Raw genomic sequence first — 11,587 nt, 5'->3', positions numbered from 1 at the left:
TAAATAAGTTTTATTTTATTAAAAATTAAAATATCGACTTTTTTCGGCTGCCTAACTGAATGTTACCCCTCAAAGTAGGTAATAAATTGAAAAGCTATTATATGGGATATTGTTAGATACAAAGGAACCTAAAATTCAATTTTTCGACAGTTGACAGTAATTCCTGATTTCTAATATAGATTCTTGATTAATTATAATATTATATAATTTAAAATTAAAACAAAAGTCTTGTGTTAATTTGAACCTTTTCTAAAAATAGAGGTTTAAAAGTGCAGCGGGTAAGAGAAATAGAAAAAAAGGACCGCGCCGCAAAGTTCACATAACATTAGATGATTCTGACTTTGTAATTCAATTAAAAGAGCACGGAGGGTAGAGAGTCGAGATGTAATCAATTTAGTAGAGGGGGTCAAGTTAGAAAACGGGGGTGACTGATACTGTAACAACCGAAAATACAGGTTAAGTCTAATCAGTAATGCATTACTGATTATTATATAAAATTACATTGTTAGATAATTTGTTAATATAATCAGAGATAAAAATTATTTCATTGATAAATAATAGGGGAAATATTTATCTGCCTCAGAACATTCTTTTCGTTGTTTCCAAGTTCCTGATTGAAGTGACATCTCTAGTCTGGTGTTATGATTACAAATTACAGAAGATTTTATTTTATTTCTTGTATAACAGATAAAAAGTGAACGACATTACCAGCCCGAGATTTTTTGAAGTCCCTGTGCAATCGTATGGTAAAGGCTGCCAGTTTATTCTTATATTCTCCAATCGATTCTGGTATGTTGGAAAACTCCTTAGCACTCCTAAGGTCATATCGACGGATCTCTTACCTGAATAATGATAATTTCAGAAAATGTTTCTGTGAATTTATTTTATCAGAATTAGTACGAAAGTAATTAAACAAAGTATAAACATTATTAATAGAGATTTCAGGTGAATTAACCCCTAGATTCATGAATTTATTTTTTAAATGGGTTGATATGAATTATAGTATTGCAGTTTATTACCAACAGAACACAGCATACCCGATGACGGTACACATAAAAGTTCCTCTCAGTTTATCATCTAAGTTTATCATCACGCATTTTCACTCATGTTTATCTTGATTGAAGTACATTCTCACAGTTCTAAAAATAACCATAACTGGGTAACAAAATATAATTAAAGATGAAGAAAAAGATTTAACGAGATAAAAAAAATTATTCCCGGACATTTACCACGAAATACCGCAGCACATCTCATTATAAACCCTAAGGATTTTAGTAATATAAAATAAATTTACTTACTTTCGGCTATGATGAATTCATGTCACAAAATTAAAATTCATATACAAACAACATATATCACTATTCAAAATTTTCTTCTCTTTGTTTCGAAACAAAACGTATATATGACCCGAACAATGTCTTCCAAAGAAAACTAGTTCTCAAAGTCAGCTGCTCATTCCAGCGACTGATTATGAACTATATAATTATTTTTTTTTTAATTTTTCTATACTCATTCCGCCAGCAGAAAAAATCGAGGAATCAAATTTAGACAAAAATATTAACATCGTGACAAGAAATTTTGAAATTTATTTAAGCAAAATTTGTTTTTTGTGTATTTAAAAATTGAGACATATCAGATTAGACCATGCATCTTTACATTTAAAAGACAAAGGTAAGACTGATTTTGTATTCCATGAGAAAATTGATTTTCTTCTTCAAGTCAAGAAGATCCTCTTCCTGAAAGGGTTGAAGAAAGAATAAGTATGTATAGGACGCATTGATTTTCTCCTTTAATGGGTATATTAAATATTAAAGGTCTCTAATTATACTATGTAGTGTATTCATTTAAGAAGTTCCTAGAAACGTACAAAGAACAAAGTAGACTAGAATTAATTTTTTTTTCAATTAAAAATTTCCTAGAAACGTACAAAGTACAAAGTAGACTTGAATTAATATTACATGAATTACTTCTAGAAATTGCTAGCTTCTTAAAAACGATTGACTTTATACTGAGAATAATATTCTTAAAGGTATAACTGTAATTATCGAATAATTTATAGTAGCAGTCTGAAAAGTTTTTGTGTTATATTCATATCAGACTTTGACATGGAAGCATATAATTCTCATATAAAAATTGTTGAATACTTAACACGTACTATGGGACTCTGGCTTTCTCAATCCAAATACCCTTTTATTAATTAAAGTTATCCTAGACAGTACAACTGGGGTATAAAAGTACACAAAAATTATTTTGTTCCTTGAACTTTCATATTTTTTATTTATTTATTTGAACATTAACGGGTTTCAAATAAACCCTTTCGTACAAAAGTACATAACTGTAATCATACAGCAAAAAGAAAAAAATAAGTATATTAAGGTAAGTTATAAAAAAACGCTTGGCTAGACCATAGTATTGATGATAATGGTACAACAATTGTCGCAATGCATTTACAAATCTATTCAAAGAAGTGTCAAAGAACTCAACTGAATCGCTTACAGTGTTTGCTTCCCTACTCAACCTTATTATCATTGAATTGTTTACATAGTTTGTTTTGTGATGTTCAATTTTAAATAATAAGCGGTATCTATTGATGGTCTAGAAGGCACACTTAGATTTATCCTTGACAAAAGCGTTGGACAATTTACAAAACCATTCAATAATTTAAACATAAAAATCAAATCTGCATATAAAAATCGAGTTATGATATTAGGCATTTTTAGACGATCACGCAAATCATCATAATTATGATCTAGAAAATTGAACGGTATATTTAACTGTCTCGCCGCAAAACGAAGAAAACGATTTTGAACACGCTCCAATCTTATAAGTAAATAAGCAAAATAAGGTACCCAAATAACAGATGCATACGGCACTGACTGTTTGAAATGACGTGAATTAAAAATAAAACTTGATCTACTTATTCATATAGTTTAATATACTTCTCTTGATATTATAAGTACTCATACACTAATTTTAAAATGCTTTATAACTTTATTTAATATATTTTTACTCTTTATCAGTTGAGCTTTTCCTTCACACCCATTTTTAAGTACCTGCTTACTTTCCGCTAAGAAATCCAAAGTTTCCACATTTTGTATTAGTTCATCATCAGAATTTCAATTGTCCTTTAGATTTTCTATCCGAAAATTTTTTCTAAATAAAGGAAGAGTTTCACATAATCCAAAAACAACTGCACTAAATTGAGGTAAAATAGAAAGTTCTTTTATTTTATTTAAAAGACGTGGAGCATCAAATTTATAGTTATGTGCATCTAAAATACATTTATTTCCAAAACCTTTTATGAACAGCAGACCTATTTCATTAAACGAACTGTTAATTTTTAACTATCACTATATCTATAAACTCCACTAAGTAAAATGAAAAAGTGATTTTCTTCGTCAGGTCAAGACAATCCTTTTCCTTAAATAATAACTAATTTTCAAACAATTTATAGAAAGCTGCGTCTAAAAAGTTGAACTTTTAACATCATATCAGACATCGGAATGGATGCATTTAATTCTCATGTTAAAATAATTGAATACTTAACACGTACTATGGGACTTTGGCCTTCTCAATCGAAAATTATAAAACGACAACTTACCTTCATTAATATCTGGTTTAGTGTTCTGAGGTCTCTTCTACAAGAAGTAAATCTTTCTTTATTACATTGCCTAAACAAAAAATATTATTCGGAAATAGAAAAAAAAATTGTATGAACGTATTATTTTAAAATTATATTAAATTCAATAGTTGCTGGCTTTAAAGAATAATTGGGGTGATCTGGACTTTCTTATTACTTTACTTACACCATGTCTCATTAATCTTGTTGCCATTTGTTGTTTAACAGCCGTTACAATCAATAGAAATCAAGTGAGATAATTTCTTTAACTATTTAAAGACTAAAATATTACAGAAACAATGTATAATCGTATTTTTGCACTAAAAATAAAATTTAGAAAATTGTTAACATTATATCATTTCGATTATTATTTTTAGATAGAAATGATTTTCTCAAAAATACAGGAAAATTATATGCAATATGAATCTGATTTAGAATATGAAATTTTGCAAGAATATGGACTTATGGCAAAAAATTCATACACCATTGAAGTTAGTAAGTAATGCGAAAATTATGCCTACCTTTAATTAATTTTACTTTTTATTTAAATAAAAAAAAAGATTGTATCTATTTTTGAAAATTCAATTGATAATAAGGTGTTTCAGTCATATTTTATGTCGTTGGAATAGAATACGTTTCCTTGACCCTTATTCCATTTTTTCTGGATATAGTAAGACCGTTAAATAAATCTCGACCAAGATCACTTATTATGCTTGCTGAATATTATGTTGATTCTACCAATGATTATAATTATATAGCAATAACAATACATCAAGTGCTCGTATCACTTATATTAGCTACAGTTATTGTAACAATTGATGGAATCTTTATAGTCTTTATCTACCATGCTTGTGGTCAATTTGAAATTTTAGGGTAACTATAAAGAATTCTTTTTATCTAAAAATATAAAATTGGATTACTAATCAAAAAATAAATTTCTTTGCAGATTAAAAATAAAAAATATTGTAAAACTTGATTATAATATGTCTAGTTCTGATGGGGACAATTTTAAAAATGAAATTAAATTATTTGTCTAAAAACATGAATCAGTTATAATGTTTGTATTAATCCTATTTTTTTACAATAAAATAAATAAAAGATAACTTTTTTAATTAACTGAATTCTTTTAAGGTTTGTAAATGAAGTTAGTGAATGCTTTTCAATGCCTTACTTTTTTGGTTTGGGATTGAATATGCTAATGATAAGCTTCACAGGAGTTCAGGTAAATGTTTTTGAATTACATGTACGTATAACGTACATGTAATTTTATAGTAATTTGCATAATCAGAGTGAAACTGTAAAACTTATGATATAATTATAGATCGGGGCAAATTGTTCGTCTCTTTTGTTTAGCATTGACTAGTCAGTGTCTAATTGACCAGAGTACTCTACTTTCTCAATATATATGTGAGTACCAAAAAAAGATATTAAACCAAAAAAAATTTAGAATATCGGTATTTGCGTTTAAATTTTGAAATTATAGATATGAAAGCTACTGGTATACTTTATCTTCCGAGTCAAAAGGAATATTAAGAATCTTAATGATGATGTGTATAAAACCCGTCACTTTTACAATAGGAAAACTTTACTCTTTTTCAATGAGTATAGCTTTAGTGCTGTTCGTATCAACTATAAATTTCATTTTTATTTTTATGATGATATTCGTTAATTAATCTTTTTGCTTTTTAAGGTGATAAGAACATCCGTGTCATATTTTAAAGTCTTGTTGTCAGTGCGTGAGTAGATGTACCCTAAAAATATTCTTCTATAAAAATAATATAACTGACGATTTTTCTTAATAATTACCATAATTTATGTAATTTTTTTATTTCTTCATTTGGTTCTAACACTCTATAGAATTTATGAAAAAAAACACTTTATATAGATGTGTATATTTTTTGTGAAAATCTCACTGCAAGGAAAAGTATCTTGTTACTATTTTTCTACTTTCCATTTTCTTGGCAGATACGAAGTAACCTATTTTTAAAATATTGTATATAGTTATTTAAAATAAAAAATTGTATTAAATCTATAATAAAAAAACAATACCTATACAACGTCAAAATTTGCAGTATTGGCGACATTTCCACAATATTGGAAACTTTGGAAAAATGTTGTCATTGATGCTGTAAATCCAGATGCTGCGTAGGTATAATTAATAAAAAATGTGTCGAATTATTTAAAATCCTTGTGACTATCGTGGCAGGACAAAAATGTTCTTTTTTATGTAGGGCTGTGTATTTAAAAATTAAGACATAACTCATTAGATATAATGCCTAATATATATTTCTTTCAGAAAAAGTTGATTTTCTACGTCGAAATGGAAGCATACAATTCTCATTTCAAAATAATTAAATATTTCGCAAGTATTCTAGGGTTATGGCCCAGTCAATCGAAATTTATGAAATATTCAATGACCACTTTTGCTTGGCTTCTCCTTATGAGTCTTCTGATAGCGCAAGTAAAATTTTACGCATTTAAACTATAAAGAAGAAAATATGATTTTTCAGAAATGGAAAAACATCTTTTAATATTAAGTATTTTTAACATTCGTTGATTATGCTTCTTGAATAGACAGAAAATTGTTTTTTTGTGATAAATTTTCATTTCAATATAGTTGCTGGCTATAAGAAATGTTTATGAAAGCCTGGACCTTTTGATTATTTGGATGCCACCTTTCATTGTGAATATTTTTGTTATTTGTTACTTAACAACCGCTTGTGTCAAAAGAAATAAGGTAAGAAACTTTATTTAACCATATTTGAAAAATTACTGAATAATGGAAAAATGAATTACTATTTTTTTCTGTTTTTATCCAATACCATATATATTAATTGATTTATAAAAATATTCCACTATACTTTTTTTTAGTTAGAACTAATTTTCTCAAAAATGAAGGAGAATTATCTGCATTATGAATCGGAGTTAGAATTCGAAATTTTAGAGGAATATGGACTTCTTACAAAAAATATAAACAAAGTTGCAGTTAGTAAGTAGTGATAAATATTTAGATTTTATTGTAAATCAAAGAGCAACAATTGCATTTTTAATTGTCATCCAACAGTCTGCTTAGGGTAGGACAATACTGAAATAATTATGTATGTTTCAGTTCTATTTTATACATTCTCTACAGAATATATTTTCTTCACACTTGTTCCATGTTTTTTGGATTTAATAAGACCGTTAAATGAATCACGACCAAGAACTTTTATATTAATTGCAGAATATTTTGTTAATCCTAACGTTTTTAATAATTATTTAGCAATATGGATACATCAAATGCTCATGACTACGTTACTAACTACAGTTATATTAACTATTGATGGAATCTTCGAAGTTTTTATCTTTCATGCTTGTGGTCAATTTGAAATATTAGGGTACGTAAATAAGATGATCTAAATTAATTTAATAAATACGGGTTAAATATAAATTATTTGATTCAATTAAATATCTATTAAAATTATTATATTATTAAAATTAATTTTATTATATGTATTATAATTTATGGGTCAATTATCCATTTTATTTCATCTAAAGTGGTCGCCGATTAATTTTAAAAAATTATAATATTCTGCAGGAAGGATTTAGATGTTACTAAAGTCACAAAATAAAAAGATTTTTTCAAAATAATTTTATATCTTTTGCAAAATATGAATTTAAAATGTTAGAGATGCTAAAAACTGTCAGTTTTTTTCAAGTAGAATATAATTTAGAAAGAGTACAATTTAGTACAAAAACATAACAAAAATTATTGGCATTTGTTAAGAATGTCTAAATTTATTATTATAAATTGATATAAGCATTTAAAAATATAAAATAATAAATTAAATATTATCCCAAAGTTTATCATTAAAGTTTATACTTGAAAAAAACTGACAGTATTCAGCATCTCTAACATTTTAAATTCATATTTTACAAAAGATATAAAATTATTTTGGAAAACTCTTTTTATTTTGTGACTTTAGTTACATCTAAATCCTTCCTGCAGAATATTATAATTTTTTAAAATTAGTCGACTACAACTTTAGATGAAATAAAATGTATTGACCCTTATTATAATTTTTTTTATAATTTTAAATATTTATATTATATTTACAGATTAAAAATAAAAAACATGGTAAAATTTGATTACAACCAGTCTAATTCTTTTGAGAAAAATGTAAAAAAGGAAATTCGATTTTTTGTTCAAAAACATCAATCAGTTATAATGTTTGTATTAAAATCAAATAACGTCAAATGTAAATTTTTCAAGATCATAATTTTTTCAATAATCTTTTTAAGGTTAGTAAATGATATCAGTGATGTCTTTTCATTCATTTACTTTATTGGTTTGGGATTCAATATGATAGTGATAAGCTTCACAGGAGTTCAGGTAAACTAGAAAAGTTAAATATGTTTAAATATAATAAAGTTTTAAAATAAATTCTTTTTTAAGTTTTCAATAATTTAACAGATAATCATGAATCTTGGTAATACGACTGAAACTACTAAAATACTGTCATATAATTTTATTCTAATTTTTCGACTATTTTGTTTAACACTGCCATGTCAATGTCTAATCGATCAAAGTACTCTACTTTTTGAGAACATGTAAGTGTAACAATATTTTCTTTGAAAATATATTTGACTTGAAGTTTAATTGAACAAGCCCATTTTATTAAGTTACTAAAAAATTCACTATAGAATATCGAATAAAAAAATGTGTTCTTGGCTTAGTTATGGTCTTATTTATTAAAGTTGGATCAGAAGTGTTACTATTACAAGTTTTCAATTGATAACATTTTTTGTTATAGTTTCGTTTATTGTCGTTCGTATAGATTCATAATTAATTTTAGTTCTTGATTAGTTTGTGTTTGAAGTAGTTCGTGATCTAATGATGATGAATCGAGAATCAGTTTTATAATTTTCGTATGATTAGTCAATATGTTTGCTAATTGATTTTGATCATCAAGAACTTCATCAAATTTGATTTTTAATAGCTACTAAGTCTGCATCATTCATAATTCCAAATATAAAGGCTTTGCTATATCTCCTATTGCTATATTGGCTAAACCTCTTTTTATTCGACGTTCTCCTAACAATTTATTTAATAAATCATGTTTGTTCTTCAATCTGTCAAATCGTCCCCTTATTAATTGAATTTCGTTCTCAGAGCTACAATAAATGGAACATGCAGCTTCACTTATTTGAATTTTTTTTCAATCATAAATCTATTGTTTATATAAGTGACGTTTATTCCAATTATTAATCGATATTTTTCGTGATACTGGTGTACAGGTCCTATGTCTTCTTAAAGATTTCCTTTCAATTCTGTTATATTGATATTTTCATATGTTAGACTAATCTTCAGAATTAATCAGTAGAATTATAAACTGAGAAAACTGGATAGTCAAACTTAGAGGGTTAGGTTTTGTGTGTTAACTCTGATTCTCTGGATAGGTAACTTTTCCCCTCCGAGTTAGTCAAATTAATCATCGGAGTGTCTATTTATCCCTCCAAGATTATTACGAAAAATTTAACCTCAAATATAGTCTGTTTGTCCCTCCAGATAGTTAGTTGAATACTCCAGTTTTCTCCGTGTGCTGATCATCATTTTCATCATCTGAAAAATTGTAATATGGCATTAACTGGTTGTATTGAAATCTAATTTTTTTGTTTTTATATAATACTTCATAATTATTGTTGTCAAAAATTTGTGTAATACTTTCTGGTCCTAATCAACTTCTTGGTCTTCGCGTGTCATTCAACAGGGATTCCCAGTTCAATTAAAAATGGTCACTAGTAAAAAAAAGTAGCTTATAATTGAAAATTGAACAATTGTAATGAAGTAAATAATTTGAAAATTTTAGATATGAATGCTACTGGTATAATTTATCTCCGCAGTCAAATAAATTGCTGGGAATCTTAATGCTGATGTGTATGAAACCCGTCACTTTTACAGCAGGAAAATTGTACACTTTTTCAATGAATAGCTTTAGTAATGTTGGTATCGTAACAATTTCTTTTTTTATTTCTTAAAATGTATAGACAAATTCTTAAATTATTTTTTTCTTTTCTTATAGGTGGTAAGAACGTCCGTATCATATTTTATGGTCTTGTTGTCACTACGTGAATAATTGCACTTGTATTACTCTTTTTCTTGGTGAAATTTCCACGAATGATGCAGACAACTGCATCTCAGTTTACAACGTTTATCTTTCGTTTACTGTCAGTTATTACAAAGTTACCTATTTTTGTAGTGATAGTTACTTAAAATGAAAAAATGTATTTAATCATCGATAATAAAAGAGAAATCCATCTATATTAATAATCGTTGTATTACGGTAATCACTTCGCAGTTTGAAGTTAGTTGTTGTTTGCTTTTTTGTTTCCTAACTTTTAAACTAAGTTTTCTTTTCAAATATTTTCAAATTTAAAATTAATTTATTAAAAATCATTGAATTCTTGCAAAGAATTTTATCAAAAAATTTGAGAATGATTATTCTCAAATTTTTGTGAAGAATTTCTTTGAATTTCTTGAAAATAATGTAGTTTCTTGAATAATTTTAATTGAAATTTTTTAAAAATAATTGAATTAAACAAAGAATTTTTTAAACATTTAAAATAATCGTGTCTGTTAATAATTATAATGAGATATTTGATTTTTGAAGTTTATTAAAATTGTTTTGAAAATAATTGAAATCCTCCGAAGAAGTTTATTATTTATAAAAAAAATAATTTAATTTTTGTGATGAATTTTTCTTTCGAAAGGCATTCTTGACAAGATTTTGTTTCAAATTTTTAGAAATAATTTAAATCCTTCGCGAAGAATTTTATTAATGAAAATAATTCAAATCTTCCAAAGAATTTGATTTTTTATAAAGATAATTTAATTCTTAAAAAAGAATTTTATTAAAATTTTCAAAAATAATTGAAATTTTCAAAAGAATTTTTTTTTATGAAGATACTTGATTTTTTAGGAAAAATTTTATTAAAGTTTTTGAAAATAATTGAAATCTTCAAAAAAATTTTACTTTTAAAAGATAATTGAATTTTTCGGAAAAATTTTATTAAAAATTTTGAAAATAATTAAAATCCTTTGAAAAATTTTATTATTTATGAAAATAATTGAAATCTTGCAAAGATTTTTATTAAAATATCCTTAAAATAATATAGTTTTCTATAAAAATATAATATAATTATAAAAAAATATAATTTAATTCTTTCGAAGAATTATATTAAAAGTTGTGTCAACCCAACGAAAAATGTAACCATATCGTTTCGAAACTTAAAAAGCTTGTGTTAAAATCTGAGACTGATCGGTTCAGTCGTTTTCGAGAAATTTTGCTCACCGACTTTAAAAACAGTTTTGAGAAAAACGCGTCCATAAAAAGGGTTTTAAAACCACTTTACTCATAGTAAACATTTTTTTTTTAACTTACATTGAATCGTCTATTTCAGGTCCATATAAGAAATCTTCAGCATCTTCAGCACCTTCTAGAACTTCTTTTTGGTCTTGTTATCAAATTTTCGTAATATAAAGTAAATTTACTTACTTTTGGCTATGATGAATCCTGTCACAAAATTAAAATTTACTACAAAAACGGTACTGCCTGGTTTAAATGACGTGAAATTGGTAAACAATCATTTTCAAACGAGTTTTTCTCTGCACACAAGCACTTTTTGCAAAATCTGAATCCGAACCAATGCGACACAAATCTTCTTAATTACCTAAATCCAAAATATTTTTTTAATCCATGCAGAAACGCGGTTGCAAAATGGTAAATGCAAAAGCAACAAAAGTAATGTAATGACAGGCGGCAAGACGTTTGTTACAACCATTTGCCATTAGAGGGCAGAAGCATGCAGGGAGCGTAAAGGCTCAGCTGTTAAAATGATTCGCATTACATTACTCCGGCCTTTCCCATTTTGCAACCGCGTTTCTTCAAGGATTAAAAAAATATTTTGGATTTAGGTAATTAAGAAGAT

The 11,587-nt window shown here is 26.3% G+C and overlaps 1 protein-coding gene and 1 long non-coding RNA gene across 6 annotated transcripts; one reads left to right on the top strand and one right to left on the bottom strand.

The window, feature by feature from the left end:
* Nucleotides 1-281: 281 nt before the first annotated feature.
* Nucleotides 282-1,564, bottom strand: LOC122509591. Its single transcript, XR_006302373.1, has 3 exons — nucleotides 1,299-1,564; nucleotides 1,020-1,139; nucleotides 282-842 (listed from the first exon to the last, which is right to left on the bottom strand). It is a non-coding gene; the product is annotated as an uncharacterized LOC122509591 (long non-coding RNA).
* Nucleotides 1,565-4,996: 3,432 nt separating this feature from the next.
* Nucleotides 4,997-9,850, top strand: LOC122509610 (odorant receptor 94b-like). 5 transcript variants are annotated; one of them, XM_043623797.1, is made up of 9 exons: nucleotides 4,997-5,026; nucleotides 5,916-6,080; nucleotides 6,237-6,356; nucleotides 6,491-6,608; nucleotides 6,729-6,996; nucleotides 7,718-7,991; nucleotides 8,073-8,209; nucleotides 9,469-9,601; nucleotides 9,682-9,850. In XM_043623797.1, exons 2-9 carry the CDS (start codon nucleotides 5,940-5,942, stop codon nucleotides 9,733-9,735), a joined length of 1,245 nt encoding a protein of 414 aa, XP_043479732.1. In that variant the 5' UTR covers nucleotides 4,997-5,026; nucleotides 5,916-5,939; the 3' UTR covers nucleotides 9,736-9,850. The 5 variants fall into 5 exon arrangements, with proteins under 5 accessions (XP_043479732.1, XP_043479731.1, XP_043479733.1 ...); XM_043623796.1 differs by lacking the exon at nucleotides 4,997-5,026 and adding an exon at nucleotides 5,457-5,764; XM_043623798.1 differs by lacking the exon at nucleotides 4,997-5,026 and having other exon boundaries at nucleotides 5,801-6,080; nucleotides 7,718-7,828; nucleotides 7,901-7,991.
* The last annotated feature ends 1,737 nt before the right edge of the window (nucleotides 9,851-11,587 follow it).

Source organism: Leptopilina heterotoma, unplaced genomic scaffold (genome assembly GCF_015476425.1).
Source record: "Leptopilina heterotoma isolate Lh14 unplaced genomic scaffold, ASM1547642v1 Lhet_61, whole genome shotgun sequence".
Taxonomy (NCBI): Eukaryota; Metazoa; Arthropoda; class Insecta; order Hymenoptera; family Figitidae; genus Leptopilina; species Leptopilina heterotoma.
This window is presented reverse-complemented; position numbering and strand designations above follow the sequence as displayed.

What these genes read in the sequence shown, in the direction of transcription:
- LOC122509610 (XM_043623795.1), top strand. Translation starts at nt 5,892, where the DNA reads ATGCCTAATATATATTTCTTTCAGAAAAAGTTGATTTTCTACGTCGAA. An exon ending in GGTCAATTTGAAATATTAGG is followed by an intron (nt 6,997 to 7,717) that starts GTACGTAAATAA and finishes TTATATTTACAG; the next exon opens with ATTAAAAATAAAAAACATGG. An exon ending in TAAGCTTCACAGGAGTTCAG is followed by an intron (nt 7,992 to 8,072) that starts GTAAACTAGAAA and finishes ATAATTTAACAG; the next exon opens with ATAATCATGAATCTTGGTAA.